The sequence below is a fragment of the Scyliorhinus canicula genome, chromosome 7 (genome assembly GCF_902713615.1).
Source record: "Scyliorhinus canicula chromosome 7, sScyCan1.1, whole genome shotgun sequence".
NCBI classification, from domain to species: Eukaryota; Metazoa; Chordata; class Chondrichthyes; order Carcharhiniformes; family Scyliorhinidae; genus Scyliorhinus; species Scyliorhinus canicula.
The window spans coordinates 58,797,536-58,814,263 of NC_052152.1; the positions used below are offsets into that span (position 1 = coordinate 58,797,536).

General features: G+C 44.1%; 2 protein-coding genes across 17 annotated transcripts in view; one reads left to right on the forward strand and one right to left on the reverse strand.

The window, feature by feature from the left end:
• The window catches only part of caska (calcium/calmodulin-dependent serine protein kinase a), a 740,678-nt gene that overhangs the window by 298,887 nt on the left and 425,063 nt on the right, over positions 1–16,728 (forward strand). The gene's annotated exons all lie outside the window — the stretch shown is intronic.
• The window catches only part of LOC119969000 (probable G-protein coupled receptor 34), a 43,195-nt gene continuing 29,743 nt past the window's right edge, over positions 3,277–16,728 (reverse strand). The window contains exon 2 of the mRNA XM_038802105.1: positions 3,277–5,966. Within this exon, the coding sequence (XP_038658033.1) occupies positions 4,908–5,960 (1,053 nt within the window). The 5' untranslated portion in view covers positions 5,961–5,966 and the 3' untranslated portion in view covers positions 3,277–4,907. The remainder of the gene's footprint in view (positions 5,967–16,728) is intronic.

Genomic DNA, 16,728 nt, shown 5'->3' on the forward strand with positions numbered 1-16,728 from the left:
GTCGGCCGCTGAAATTGACACAACTGACAGTTCAAAATAGTAAATTGAATGTTTCAACAACAAATACAATAGTTTTCTGATAGCGTTTACAATTCTTGATGATCGAGTCAAAACCAGCAAGCCCTTAAATACATATCATGTATGAGTAAGAACACTGGTTTTTAAACAAAATGTAACAAAGTTTGTGCGACTACTAAATTTGATGAACACACCTCCCTCATGTTGACGCCAAAACGTCCGGCGCCAAAACGGTTGGCGCCAAAACGGCCGCGCCCAAATGGCTGCGCCAAAACGTACCTAACCCCACTGACCACATGCCCATTCTCCCACAGGTCCTCCAGCCGACTGCGCCGGCCCATCCCGGGCTGCACTCTCTCTTCACTCCGAGGAGAACATTAGTGTAGTTGTGGCACACCTGTCATCCCTACCCTCCACCAGCACAGATACACACCCTCAATGAGAAATGTTATTGTCCAGGCCTGGAGGGCACAGGTTGGTGAGCACAACACACCTGATGATGCACATTAGGTGGAGGCAGGACCCCGCAGGTGAGACAGCAGTCGGAGGGCTGCTGGATCCAAGGACCCAGCTGGGTCCCAGCCTGATTCTGAGCCTGTGGTACAGAGGTACTCAGAGCTGATCGAGACGATAGGGAACAGCCAGGACATTCAGGGGAAGATGTCAGGGTCACTCCAGCAGATCCATAGCCAATTGAAGTCTACGGCTGCAGGAGATGGCGCTGGCAATGCATAGTACCGAGGCCAACACTGCTAGGGTGCCGACCACAGTGGCGAGCCTGGTGCACAACATTGGCACCATTAGTGAAGATGTCCAAAGTGTCGTGCAGTCAGTGATAAGCATGGCTGAGGGTCTCGGTACAATGTCTGACTTGCTGGGGGATATCACCCAGTACCAGGCTGACCTTGATGAGGTTATAGAACATAGAACACTACAGCGCAGTACAGGCCCTTTGGCCCTCGATGTTGCGCCGACCTGTGAAACCATCTGAAGCCTATCTGACCTACACTATTCCATTTTCATCCATATGTCTATCCAGTGACCACTTAAATACCCTTAAAGTTGGCGAGTCTACTACTATTGCAGACAGGGCGTTCCACACCCCTACTACTCTCTGAGTAAAGAAACTGCCTCTGACATCTGTCCTATATCTCTCACCCCTCAATTTAAAGCTATGTCCCCTCGTGTTGGTCATCACCATCCGAGGAAAAAGACTCTCACTGTCCACCCTATCTAACCCTCTGACTATCTTATATGTCTCTATTAAGTCACCTCTCAGCCTTCTCCTCTCTAACGAAAACAACCTCAATTCCCTGAGCCTTTCCTCGTAAGACCTTCCCTCCATACCAGGCAACATCCTAGTAAATCTCCTCTGAACCCTTTCCAAAGCTTCCACATCCTTCCTATAATGTGGTGACCAGAACTGCACGCAGTACTCCAGGTGTGGCCGCACCAGAGTTATGTACAGCTGCAGCATGACCTTGTGGTTCCGAAACTCAATCCCCCTGCTTATAAAGGCTAGCACACCATATGCCTTCTTAACAGCCCTATTAACCTGGGTGGCAACTTTCAGGGATTTATGTACCTGGATGCCGAGATCTCTCTGTTCATCTACACTACCAAGAATCTTGCCATTAGCCCAGTACTCTGCATTCCTGTTACTCCTTCCAAAGTGAACCACCTCACACTTTTCCGCATTAAACTCCATCTGGCCACCTCTCAGCCCAGCTCTGCAGCTTATCTATGTCCCTCTGTATCCTATAACATCCTTCAGCACTATCCACAACTCCACCGACCTTCGTGTCATCTGCAAATTTACTAACCCATCCTTCTACACCCTCTTCCAGGTCATTTATAAAAATTACAAACAGCAGTGGCCCCAAAACAGATCCTTGCGGTACACCACTAGTAACTGAACTCCAGGATGAACATTTGCCATCAACCACCACCCTCTGTCTTCTTTCAGCTAGCCAATTACTGATCCAAACCGCTAAATCACCTTCAATTCCATACTTCCTTATTTTCTGCAATAGCCTACCGTGGGGAACCTTCAGGTTCTGAAGGACATGTCGAGCTCTCAAATGGGAATTGCCGATGCGTTACGGAGCTTCTCCCAGTCGCAGGTGGGTATTGCTGAGACGCTGCGGAGCATGTCCCAGTCACTGAGATGCATTGCCGAGGGCGTTGACACTACATTGCAGGCTATGAGGAGCTGGCAGAGCTAGATGATGCAGGGGCAGCCGGGGTTCGAACTAGCTGCCCCTCCATCCCAAGGTGAATCCAGGGCCCTGTGGGCACTGACCAAGAGGAGGGGGCGTTGGGTGCCAACCCGGACCCGCCCCATGGAATGGCGACGGTGGCCACCAGCTCCCTCAGTTCCACCCCTCTGATGAGGCTGCGTCTCAAAATCAGCACATTGGACAGGGCGGCATTGCTGTGCATGTGCTGCCAAAAAGTGGGCTCGGGCCCTTAGTCATCGGAGCCCCCAGTGGACGCCCGACGGGTGCATAGAAAGCCACGGGACAAGGTAAGCAGCTGGCTGCCTCCACCTCAGATGTTCATCCTGGGGAAACACCTGGATGTAGTGGTAGAGCTCGGAGGGCCAAGCACGTTGAGGATCACGGAGGGCACCAGGGGAGGGAGTGGGCAGAACCATCAGGAGAATGGGAGATTGTGAAACATATTAAACAACTTTATCAATCTCTGCCGGCAGCCCCCCCTCCCTGTGGCACCTACCCACCCTCCGGCTGTGGACATGTCCCTGGAGCTGTGTCCCATCCCCCGGGTGTTTGGATGTTCGCTGCTGCCTGTGTGGTGCTGCCTCCCACAGTGTCCAGGCATCAAGGTGTGATTGGGATGCTAGGTAATGACTCCCACATGCTACATTGCTTGCCCACCAACAGGAATCCACTTGGGATGTGTGAAGTGCTCACTTAGGCATGATTGCCAATTCCTGATTGGCAATAGCCTTTAGCTGCACGGCCAGTCGGTGGGGGTTATAGGTGGTTGGGGAAGATGGACAGAGGCTAGGGTTGCCCCCAAGACGGATAAACAATCCAGGAATTGGCTTGTGGTGCCATGAGCGGTTACCCACCCAGTGCTCCCCCCCAACCGCCGAGACAGCCCACCATGCGGAGGGTCTCCCAGCCCCAGCCGAGCGTACCTCACCTCACCCCCCCCCCTCTCTCCCCCCCCCCCCCCCCCCCCCCCCCCTCTCCCCAACCGAGCACTAGGGTGGCAATTCCAGCACCCCCGGACTCTCTGCCTGTGAGAAAAGATAACCCTGACCACTGCTCAGCTCCTCACAGAAACCCTTCTGCCAGGTTCACATTTTTCAAAAGGAGATCTAATCGGCGGCAGCATGAGTTCTTGCTGGGCAAGTTGCTGAATGACAGGAGGCCGTTTGATATGGAGTGGCTCCCTTTAATTGAAAGGAAATTGGGCTTAAGTGGTGATAATTGGTTTCTCACCTCGCTATGGTGAGATCCCGATTTCGCTTACGGGAGTAGGGCTTACCTTGCCCCTGTTCGCTTGAGCGAGAGGGTAACGAGGCTGGAGAATCGCGCCATTGTCTCCTCCATATATACAGGTAGTACATGTTACAATGAACAACATGTTTCTTTTTGCAACCTGGCAAGGATTAACTGCCAGTTTCAAATACTGACACGACCTTGATAGTTTTCTGACCTAATGAAGAGATTTTATATTGAGAGTGCAGAAGACTTGCATTACTTTATGGAAGTGTATTTTAGATTGTAATTGTGTAACATCATGTAGTGCTGCCAACAAAATCTTCCCCCATGCTCTGGTGATAGCTAAGAGGTTGAGGATCATACTGCCATTTTGAAATGAGCTAAATTACCCCAGAACAATCTGGAGTATTTTAAGTGGCAGAGTTCTCGGAGGCCTTTTATAAGTATAAGTGCTGTGCCAATCGATTGATGCAAGGAAACCGGTCTTACTCTCCTACTACCATTTTTCTAAGTGGGTGTTCAATCCCTTTCTCTCATTACAAGTATCATTTCTATCTATCGCAACTGCTTCTCTTACTACAATCGAAAGTCGTCCTTGTCAACTTATTCTTCGCCAGTGTTGATGTGTTCATTATAGGGGTCACATTTTGAAATTGTCATTGGCTTTCAATCAGCAATTCCTGGATCCTCCCATCAGCAGGATCCTCTGCATCGCCAGCAGCACATCACGCCCGCGGGTTTCCCGACGGCGTGGGGTGGCCACAATGGGAACCCCATTTGCCGGCTGCGGGAACGGAGAATCCCGCTGCCAGAGCATTTATGAAACTATTCAGTGCTTTTATGGAACTATTATTTAGCTTTACCAGTGCTATTCAATGTAAATGTAATTTGCTGCTTTGCCTTTATTTACCTTTCTCTACATTTTGTGGTTGGTTTTGTTTTAAATTCTGGTAAAGTTCTATTAATTAAACTCACGTTCTTTCTCCCAAAAAGCAAATCTGTTGTCTACAGAAGTAGAGGAAGGTCCCTTTCTGTGTAAATCCTGCAGAACAAACTGAAGAATGATATATGGGCAGATAGAAAAGTCAATGTTGGGACTATCTTAATCATTAGTGTATGATTTTTCATTGCCTTATTAAAAGTACTTTTGTATATAAATCAATAAAGGTTATTATTATAAAGTGAACATTTTTTGAGATTGGGCATTGAAAGAATGAACTTTCAGATTATTTATAGTTCTTCGCATATTAAAATTCCAATATACGTCATTCATGAATATACAGACTGGTTTAGGTCAGTTATATGTGCAAACAAATCTGAAATCTTTCTGTCTGTTGATTGAAAAAGAAATATAGAAATATGGCGATATGTTTAAGTCAAACCCATAATCTTCAAGGACCAGTGATACTGTAACCTTTAAGTGCTCTCACTTCGAGTGTCTCTCTGGAATTTCTTGTTGACTAAACTCAGTACTGTTCTTCTAACAGTCTTAGAGAGCAGAAAGTACATGATTGGATCCAAGCAACTATTGAAAGCAGAAAGCAACAGTGAAATCTCATTTGATCTATTCACCATATTTTTCCAGTCGCAGCTTGTTTTGTGGAGCTGAGATGCGATGTAGAAGAACCGGGAGATATGATATGGGACGAAACATATGGTAAAAATGAAAAGAACAATGAACGTTTTTGTTGCAGCTCTGCTGAGAATTTTGCCATTAGAAAAACCAGGCTTTCCTTTGCTGAGCATTGAAAGTCTTTTACCAATCTTTCCATATGAAAAGGCGAGGCAACAAAATATAATCCAAAAAATTATCACAATGAGAAGATTGATGTATGCTTTGAAGTGATCTCTTTTTCTATAATGGTAGCACTTGGAATTGTCAGATGTTTCGGTCTTCAAAAGCATTGGTACGACAATCAGAATGGCGATAAGCCAGACAGCAGCACAAATCATTGTGCTTTGGGTGGCATTCCATAATTTAAACTGCTGCATTGGCCTTGTTATTTTTAAGTACCGATCCACACTGATGAGTCCCAAAAGTATAATGCTAATGTACATAGTCATGTAAAATACATTGCCAACAATACCGCAAAACAATTTTCCTAACATCCATTCGTTATGGTTTGCATGATATACTATTCTGAAAGGGAGGCAGGAAATTGACAGGAGGTCTGCAATTGCCATATTGATCAGGTAGACATGGATGGAATTTTTCTTGTTTTGAATGAAGAAAAATATACATAGTGCTGAAATGTTGCAGATCAATCCAGTTAGAAAAATGAAAGAGTATGCTACAGGTAAAAAAACCATTAGGAAGTTCTCGTGTATTGTGCAATTTTGGTCAATTGATAGTTTCCCCTCCATTCTTGCCTTTAGCAATTTACTTCCATTTTCTGACTGCCAATAGCTCAACGACAGATTAGTTGTTCCCATATTTTCCGGTAATGAGGTTGATTTGATAGTAAGCATTTATTCCTGTAATGAAATAGAATCTCGATTAGCTTGAAGCTTATTGGAGAAAAAACTGCTAAGGCAAATTTATAAGACATCATAGGAAATAGGAGCAGAAGTAAGAAATTAAGCCCTTCGAGCCTGCTTTGGGATTCAATCAGATCATGGCAGATCTCTTCCTGGTCTCAGATCCATCTCCCCACCTGTGGCCCATATCCCTTTAACCCATTTTTAATCAAAAATATATCTATCTCTTTCTTGAACACATTTAATAACTCCGATTCCACCACACTATGGGGCAGCAAGTTCCACAAATTCCCCACCCTCTACGAGAAGTATTTCCTCCTCTTCTCTGTTCTAAATCTACCACATCTCAACCTATATCTGTGACATCTTGTTCTAAATTTCTCCGCAAGGGGGAACATTGGTTCGCGTTTACTTTATCAGTCTCATTTGGTATTTTATACACTTCAATCTAATCCCCTCTCATCCTTCTAAACTCCAGCGAGTATAAGCCCAAACTGTTTAATCTTTCCTCATACGTCAACCCTTTCATCCCCAGAATCAATCTGATTAACCTCCTCAGAACTCCCTCCAATGCCACCACATCCTTCCTCAAACAAAGTGACCAAAAATACTCCAGATGTGGTCTCACCAACACCCTATAAAATTGCAACAACACTTCTCTACTTTTATGCTTCAGTCCTTTTGCAATTAACGCTAACATACCATTTGCCTTTTTAATCACATGTTGTACCAGCATACTGACTTTCTGTGATTCATGAACAAAGACACCCAGATACCTCCGCCCAGATGCATCTTGAATCTCCTCTCCATTTGGATAATTTGCCTTTCTATTTTTTCAGCCAAAATGGATAACATCACACTTAGCTGTATTAAACTCCACCTGTCAATTTTGGCCGAATCTCCTAGACTATGTATCCTTCTGTAAAATGTTTATCTCTTCTTCACTGCCTGCTTTCCCACCTGTTTTAGTGTCATCCACAAACTTTGCTGTATTACACTCTGTACCTGCTTGCAGATCATTTCTATAAATTGTAAACAGTTGAGGTCTGAAGAGTGACACCTGCAGCACCCAGAGAAGGTCCCATTTATCCTGAGCTTCTGCTTTCTGACAGTCAGCTAATCCTAAAACCAATCTAATACCCTACCCAATCCCCTGCAATCTCACATTCTGGATCAGTCTTTTATGCGGCACTTTATCAAACGCCGCCTGGAAGTCTAAATATACCACATCCCCAGGTTCCCCATTATCCACCTTGCTGGTTACGTCCTCAAAGAACTCCAGAAAGTTTGTCAAACATGACTTACCCCTATAAAACCATGCTGACAATGGTAGATTGAGCTTTGTCTTTCCAAATATTCAGTCATCTCTTCCTTAACGATTGATTCCAGCAACTTCCCCACCACAGAGGTAGCTAATTGGGTCTATAGTTTCCTACTTTTTGCCCCTCTCTCTTTTTGAATAGGGGCATCACATTAGCATGTTTCCAATCCACCGAGACCCTTCCAGAATCTAGGGAATTCTAAAATATCATAACCAATGCACCCATTATCTCCGCTGCCACCTCCCTTAATACCCTAGGGTGCAGGCCATAAGGTCCAGGAGACTTATCTGGCCTTAATACCATCAGTTATTCAATACCACCTCCCCAGTGGTTGTTATTGCATCAAGGTCCTTTGCATTAACTGTAGTTTTTCGAAAAATTTTCTTAACTTAGACTGTGAAAACAGAGGCAAAATATTGGTTCAGTGCCTTCGCCATCTCTGTGTTTCCCATTATTACCTCACCAGTATCATCATCTAAAGGGCCAACATTTACTTTAGCTATTCTCTTCCTCTTTATATACTTACAGAAGCTTTTCGTATCAGTGTATATATTTCTTGTTAGTTTCCTTTCATAGTTCATCTTTGTTCTTTTTTTTTAATTTAGAGAACCCAATCCATTTTTTCTAATTAAGGGGCAATTTAGCGTGGCCAATCCACCTCGCCTGCACATCTTTGGGTTGTGGGGGCGAAACTCACGCAAACACGGGACAAATGTGCAAACTCCAAACGGACAGTGACCCAGAGCCGGGATCGAACCTGGGACCTTGGCGCCGTGAAGCAACAGGGCTAACCCACTGTACCACCGTGCTGCCCCCATCTTTGTTCTTTTGATTTTAAAGTTCTCCCAATCCTCCAGCTTACCACTAACATTTTCAGTATGGTATGTCCTAGTTTTTGCCTTTATGCCTTCCTTGACTTCTTTGTTTAACTATGGAACTTTTATCTCCCTTTTTCCTCTTCCTCTCGGGAATGTACTTTGATTAAGTGGTATTTAATATCTCCCTGAACATCCACCATTGTTCCGCAACTGTGCTACCCTCAATTATCTGTCCCCAGTCTACTTGGGCCAACTCTTTCCTCAGGCCTGTATAATTACCTCTGCCCAACATTAAAACTCTAGTATGGCACTCTGTCTTCTCTCGCTCAATCTGATTTTGAAATTCCAGCATGCTGTGATCACTCTCTCCAAGAGGATCCTTAATCTCGCTGATACCTAAAAGAGACAAAGACCCAACAGAATGTGGTTCCTACAGACCCATCTCGCTACTAAACTTAGACGCAAAAATATTGGTCAAGATCCTAGCCAAAAAGCTAGAGGACTGCGTAACAGAGATGGTTGCAGAAGACTAGACGGGCTAGATCTAGATCCTCCCAACTAGACCCTCCCCTTCCCGCTCCAATATCCTTTCAAGCTGGCTTGGAGATGTTCCTCACCCTGGCACCGGGCAGGCAGCATACTATGCTGGACTCCGGTCCTGCTTGCAAAGGATGCTAGCGGTACCTCTAATTATATAATCCACTACAACTACCACTTGATTTTTTTGCTCCTTCCACTTGAATGGCCTCCTGTATCACAGTGCAGTGGTCAGCTGGCTCATCTTCCCTACTGTCCTTTTCCTCATCCACACAGGGAGCAAGTACCTCGTACCTTTTGAGCAAGGTCAAGAGCTGAGGCTCCTCCATCTCTGAATTCAGGATACCCCTACCTGTCTCACTCACAGTCACACTCTGCTGCCCCTGACAACTTGCCAGGTACTTAATTTGAGGTACTTAATCTACGGAGTGTGACCGCCTCCTGAAACAAAAGTTTTGCTGGTAGCTCTCCCCCTCACGGATGTGCTGCAGTGTCTGAAGCTTATACTCCAACTCATCAATTCTGAGCCAAAATTCCTAGAGCAATAAACATGCAGTGATGTGGTCACTGCAGCTTGCAATAGGATCTGCCAGCTTCCACATTGCGCTCATTAAATCTCCGGCTCCTTTTGTGCTCTTTTAAATCTCCGGCTCCTTTTGCGCTCTTTTAAATCTCCGGCTCCTTTTGCGCTCTTTTAAATCTCCGGCTCCTTTTGCGCTCTTTTAAATCTCCGGCTCCTTTTGTGCTCTTTTAAATCTCCGGCTGCTCTTGCGCTCTTTTAAATCTCCGGCTCCTCCTACGCTCTTTTAAATCTCCGGCTCCTCCCGCGCTCTCTGTAAGATATCAGTTAAACCAGTCTTGTCTAAGGTTGGTTGTGGGGAAACATTTAAATTTCCAGATCCTTTACAAAACTAATTACCACTTGGAAGAACATGGGTTAAGAATTTGCCATTAAGCATTTGTTAAAAGAAAATCATATATTGGATATATCCCCGATTCACAGCTGTTTGTTCTGCCAGGTTGGACCGATCATGAAAATTCTTTATGAAATGGGCAGAAAAGCCCGAAGTATCGGAGCCTGCGGTAGTGCCACCTAAAATTTGGCCGCTAATTCATGCTGCTGCACCAGAAGTCTAATTGTGAGGGTATCGTTATTATCATAGAATTTACAGTGCAGAAGGAAGTCATTTGACCCATCGAGCCTGCACCGGCTCTTGGAAAGAGCACCCTACCCAAGGTCAACACCTCCACCCTATCCCCATAACCCAGTAACCCCACCCAACACTAAGGGCAATTTTGGACACTAAGGGCAATTTATCATGGCCAATCCACCCAGCCTGCACATTTTTGGACTGGAAACCGGAGCACCCGGAGGAAACCCACGCACACTGAGAGAATGTGCAGACTCCGCACAGACAGTGACCCAAGCAGGAATCAAATCTGGGACCCTGGAGCTGTGAAGTAATTGTGCTATCCACAATGCTACCGTGCTGCCCTTAAATCAGAAGTTACGGTACCAGACCAGACCTCCAATTTATATTCAGAAATTGGACGAGAAACCCCAATGATTTTTCCATTTTGTAAACTGTGAAGAAAGGAAACTTCACTCTTGGGAGTGATTCCACTGACGAATAGGAATACTTTGTATTAAAACAGGATTAACCACATTAACACCAAAGGAACAAACAGTCCTTGAAAAATATGAGCTGTATTTCTGTCTCTTGAGCTATATTATATGTCTCTTGAGTTGTATTACATGTCTCTCGAGCTGGATTATATGTCCCTTGAGCTGGATTATGTGTCTCTTGAGCTGTATTATGTCTCTTGAGCTTACTAAAATTTCAATAAAGCAACATCCAATACAGTAAAATGCCACTTATAAAATAAAGTTAGCACTTAGTGGCTTACAAATGTATTCACACAGTCCTTGGAGAGAAGCTTTCAGAAGTCAGTCTGAGAAACACAACCACTTTCTTCAAGACCCAGAGCAGAACTCTAAAATGGAACTAAAAACAGACCCAACCCTTCCCATGAGTGACATCACAGCCTGCCTTGCTGTTAACCCATTTAATCACAGCTTTAACAGATATATAATCTGGATACTTTAACCTAAGTTTTTTTTAATACCGTTCATGCAACTGACATATAATACAATATGTAAAAATTTCATACATTTCATCAAAGTATTTTATTATTGCATATGGATACATACATCCTGGTGAACCATCTTTGCACTCTCAAGCTTCCACGTCCTTCTGATAATGTGGTGACCAAAACTGCATGCAATACTCCAAAAGCAGCCTAACCAAGGTATTATATAGCTGCAACATGATTTCACAACTCCTGTACTCAATGCCCCGGCTGATGAAGGCAAGCATTCCATGTGCCTTCATAATCGCCTTGGCCGCCTGTGTTGCCACTTTTAGGGAACTGTGGATCTGCACGCCCAGATCCCTCTGTATGTTAATGTTCCTAAAGGCACTGGCCCTGTTACAGTATAATTCATACCTAGATTTGATCCTCCAAAATGCATCACCTCACATGTGTCCAGATTAAACTCCATCTGCCATTTCTGTGCCCAAGTCTCCAATCTATCTGTATCCTGTTGTATCCTCTGACAATCCTCGACACTATCGACAACCCCACCAATCTTCATGTCATCTCCAAACTTACTAATCAGACCACCCACATTTTCCTCAGATCATTTATACATACTACAAACAACAGCAGTCCCAGCATTGATCCTTGTGGAACACCACCCGCTACGGATCTCCATTCTGAAAAACACCTTTCCACCATCTAGCCAGCCCACCCCAAATCCCATGTGATTTAAATTTTTGTACCAGTCTGCCATGTGGGACTTTGTCAAACGCCCATATAAACTACATCCACCGCCCTTCTCTCATCAATTTTCTTTGTCACCTCTTCAGAAAACTCAATCAAGTTGATAAGACATGATCTTCCCCACACTAAACCATGCGGCCTGTCACTAACTAGTCCATTTTCCTCCAAATGTGCAACTGTGGCAACTTGCTTTTAGTGTTGGTAGCAATATCTAAACATCCCTCAACAAAAATAATTTTCAATTCAAATGTAAATTATTTTTCTCTCTCTCTGACAGACCAGTTGTGTATTTCTAATACTTTATTTTTATTTCCAATTTCTTGCATGTCTAGTATTTTAGCTTTCCTTTTAGAAAAGAAACCTAACTATACCTGTTAATGATTTTACTCAAGTTTATGGGAAATTTGATATGGCTGATTTAAAAAAATGAATGTATCAGAGTATGTGGTAAGATCCCCGCATATCACCTGTCCAGTTATCGGAGAAAGAGGTTGCATCATGTTTTTCCCGTATTAAACCATACAAAGCTCTTGGTCCTGATGGACTACTGGGTAAAGTACTGAAGAATGTTCTCATCAGTTTAAAGGTGTATTTACAAATTCAAATTGGCTGTATGTACTGTTCCAAATACTTGGAAAGCATCAGCCATCACACCTATCCCCCTACAATTTGCTTAAAACGCGCAAAGGGGAACTGAAGATGCTCCCCTTTCTCTCGTGAAACTGATAACTAATAACCTCAACAGCCAAAATCTTTTGTGCGTGTCTTATTTACTGATTTTAGTTCAGCATTCAATACAGTGCAAATTCACATCCTATTACAAAGATTGTTCACTTTGATTGTGAATGGGGCCCAATTCATTGGATATGGGATTTTTTTATTGATCACCCTCAGCGTGTTTTTATGAATGGCTTTTTATCTGATCAATTTATTTTAAGGACAGGTGCTCCTCAGGGCTGTGTCCTGTCACCCCTGTTATTTTCCACATACACCAATGAGATAAGAATCAAAGAAACTAATACTTACTTATTTAAATCTGCAGATGATATGGCTTTGGTGGGATTATTTTTAAGCGATAAAATGACAACTGAAGGAAATTTCGAAAGGGTGGCAATATGTTAAAAGTAATAGTGTCAGCTGAGTGCTCTGCAGATCAATGTGGATGAATCCAAAGAGCTGCTTTACATAGCAATGGCCTACATATGTGTGAACTTCTCTATCTTAATTATCTCTATCTTAACTGGTAGAGGTTTGGGTGTTTCACGTATCTGAGAACATATATAGACCAAAAGCTAAGCTTCACCGAGAATATACCAACTGTATGTTTAAAAAGGCTAATAGGCCTCTGTTTTTAATTAGAAAACTGAAAGGGTTTGGAGTGAGTCCAGATGTTTTAGAGAAGGTATACAAAAGTCTGGTGGAGAGTATTCTAACATGCAACATGCCAGTATGGTATGGTAACCTAAGTATGAAATGAAGAAGTAAGCTAGCCAGAATTGTCAACACTGCAGGTAAAAATATAATAATGTGGGTAGACAGCAGACACAGCTCAATAATTTATTTAACATCACAGCTAAGAGGTCGTCATCAGTGATCCCCCTCACTCTTTATATCATCAATTTGAAAGACTCCCTTCGGGTCGACGCTTTAGAATGCCTGTTGCTAGGAAAGAACTGTTCCAAGAGTCTTTTGTTCCCGGTGCCATTGACTTGCTAAATAACAATGTAAATTTGACTTGCCATTTTTATTTATTTTAACTGCAGTAAGTGCTTTAATGACCGAGTGCAAGGTGTATGTTTGTATGGTATCAATGTGTGTTATATATGCACAAATGTAGGACTGTAGGTATACATTAGTTTTTAACTAATGTCTATTATCATGGCCAGAATTCTCAGGCCGTTGAGATTTACTTTTCCCTCCGGCAGCGCAGCCCGCCCACAGGTTTCGCGGAGGCATGCGTAGCTTCAATGGGAATCCCATTGACATGTGGCAGGAGTATAGAATCCCACAGCGGCGCACTGCCGGGGGACTGGAGAATCCAGCCCTATATATTATACTGGAGGTGAAGTGAAAAACAAATATCCACTTTTGCATGGACAAAAAAGCTCCATGTTCTATTCTGTTCTATTATATTCCTTTGTGTTCTATCATAACTAATTGGAATTACAGGATGAAGTGAACCAGACTCACCACTCCACATTTTACCCTTCTTAACTATTTTATTTATTTCTATGCACCATACTCATTTCATCTGTTACTCGTGGTTTTAAAACGTGTTAGGCCACTCCCTATTCTTTTAGTTTCTTGCAAATGTTTGTCATCCTCCTCGTTCTGCTTCAACTTCAACACTACCCTAATATTGGCGATGGCACAATGCTGGTAACTCAAGTTTTAGAAGTTCAAATAATCTCACCATATGTATTTCTGGCATTGAATGTGGAAATTCGGTAATTTATGACCTAGTACTAGAAAATGACAGCATGGACTTCCAGCAATGGATGTGAGTGGAGGACACGCACCAGGGGATGCTCTGACCCGATCCAATTCGCAAAGCGCATAATAGGCAGTGCTAGCCGGAAAACAATTTCAACGAAGACCAAGGGAAACAGACCTCATCTTAACATGCCCAAAAACAAGAGAGGGGGGAGTCTAATGTGTGTTCTTCAGTCTGAGGCTTTGTTGGAGTTGGCAGGAGGCAAAATGGCAGCGGTGGGATACACCCCCAACCCCTCGCAAGGCGACCGCGTGGCCATCAGTTGAAGACACCAGCCGTATTCCTGGCGGCTGAAGTGAAAAAAACCACCATCAGGACCTGGCCGGAGATGAATAAAAAATGGAAGCGTGGCGTGATGTGGCCCAGAATGTGGAGTTGGCCCTCACTGACCACAGTGAGCGGATCATGCCGCTGGAAAAAAACCTGTCTTCAGTCCTGGACATGAATAAGTTTTTAAAGAATAAAGTAAATGGCCAGGAGAACAGGTCTCGAAGGCAAAACATCCGCATCGTTGGTCTGCCGGAGGGAACGGAGGCAACACCCCGACAGAATTCATAGCTGACATGCTTTTTAAAATGGTGGGCGCGAAGGTGCTTAAAGCATCCTCCTCTCCTCCTCTCTCCCCCCCCCCTCCGGAGCTAGATCGGGCTCCTCACACGCTGCAACCAAAACCTCTGGCAGAGGAACCCCCTTGAGCGATGATCTTGAGGTTCCAAAACTTCAAAGAACTTCTTGTCCTGCAATGGGCCAGGGAGCAGCACCATGTTAAATGGGAGGGCGGTGTGTGGGGGGGGGGGGGGGGGGGCACTCAATCTGGCTTTATCAGGGCCTTAGAGCTGAATTGGCGAAGAAAAGAGCAACATTTAATGGGTTAAAATCTGCCCTATTCAAGAAAAGTATTCAGTTTGGGCTACTTTACCCAGCCCGTTTTTGAGTTTCGGTCGAGTAAATGGATCACTACTTTGACTCCCCAGATGAGGCAAACACTTTTGTTAAGAAACTGAGTTTGAATTCTGTGTAAATCTTTCGCTATTGTTGTTTAAAAGTTAAATTGCTGTATGTTCGGAAGTTATGTCATTGTTCTTTATTTAGCTGATTTACACTGTAAAGTTATTACTGTTGAAGAAACTTCGCAACGCCACGGCGAGGTGATCCCGGTCCCAAACTGGGATGTCTAGAGCATTGACCTCTTTCATGGATAGGATTGGAGGGGTTAACCAATGGCATTTTCTGCATCTAAGCAGTAAGGAAATTCCTTTCTTTCACATGTTCACTGCGCCTCAGCCCAAATTGTTTTTTTGTTGTTGTTGGCATATCCTCCTCCCCTCAGTGAGAGCAGCTGAATACTCAGCAATTGTCATCTTGGATCATTTGCCTCACCTTGTTGATTTTTTCTTTGATACCCCCCTGAGCATCCTTCCTGGAGACTAAACACCATCTTATTGCCTGATGGCAAATTTTGTGAGCGATAGTCTGCTGCAAGAGCAGACTATAACAAAAGCAACAAAACAGAGTTAATTTCTCGGTCAACTCGATGGGAAACTCTAAAGTCCGTCATAACGGGGGGGGGGGGGGAGTGGGGGAGTATCTCATACAGAAAGACAGAAAAAAACATTCGGCCCTTCAAGCCCACTCCACCATTCATTATGATCATGGCTGATCATCCAATTTAATAGTCTAATCCTGCTTTCCCCCATATCCTTTGATTCCCTTCGCCCTAAGTACTATATCTAACTGCTTCTTGAAACCATACAATGTTTTGAACTCGGCTAATTTCTGTGGTAACGAATTCCACAGGTTCATCACTCTCTGGGTGAAGAAATTTTTCCTCATCTCTGTCCTAAATGGTCTACCCGTATACTGAGACTGTTACCCCTGGTTTGGGGCACACCCACCATCGGGATCATCCTTTCTGCATCAACCCTGTCCAGTCCTGTTAGAATTTTATAGGTTTCTGAGATTCCTGACCCCCCCCCCCCCCCCCCCCCATTCTTCTGAACCCCAGCACATACAATCCTAACCAATTCAATCTCTCCTCATACTTTGGTATTGCTATCCATCTGGGATGTCTGGGAAACCTTTGCTGCACTCCCTCTAGAGCAAGAACACCTTCCTCAGATAAGGAGACCAAACTGCGCACAATATTCCAGGTGTGGTATATAAAGCTCACATTGTGAACAAGGAGAGAGAGAGGAATGACAAAGGTTTGTGGACTCCATCTTGGAGGTTAACCGCTAATATTCTGCTGCCCCAATGCCGGAATTACTGATGCACAGAAAAAATTTGTAACTGCAATTTGAATTAATCTCCACGAACAAAGCGGTGCATCAGTAACGCTGTTCTAGGAGCACCTTCTATGAACATAGGGAGAAGGAGGGCTGTCTTGCACAGCAACTCAAGAAGCAGGCAGCCCCCTGGGAAATTCCTCAGCTTCAGAAAAACAAGGTAATCTAGTCTCAGCCCTTTTCCAGGTAAATGCGGCTTTCAGTACATTTTACCGTGAGATATATGAGTCAGAGCCTCCTCCCGAATCTTCAGACATGATGAGATTTCTAGATGGTTTACACATCCCAACGATTTGAGGAAGACAAGAAAAGGGAGCTGGAATTTCCCCCTTAAGCCCAAAAGAAATACAGAAATGTATTGGTCGGCTCCGATCTGGCAACGCCTGCGGCCCTGACTGCTTCCCACCCCAATTTTGTAAGAGGTTCTCAGCGCAACTAATATCTTTAATTTTGGACATG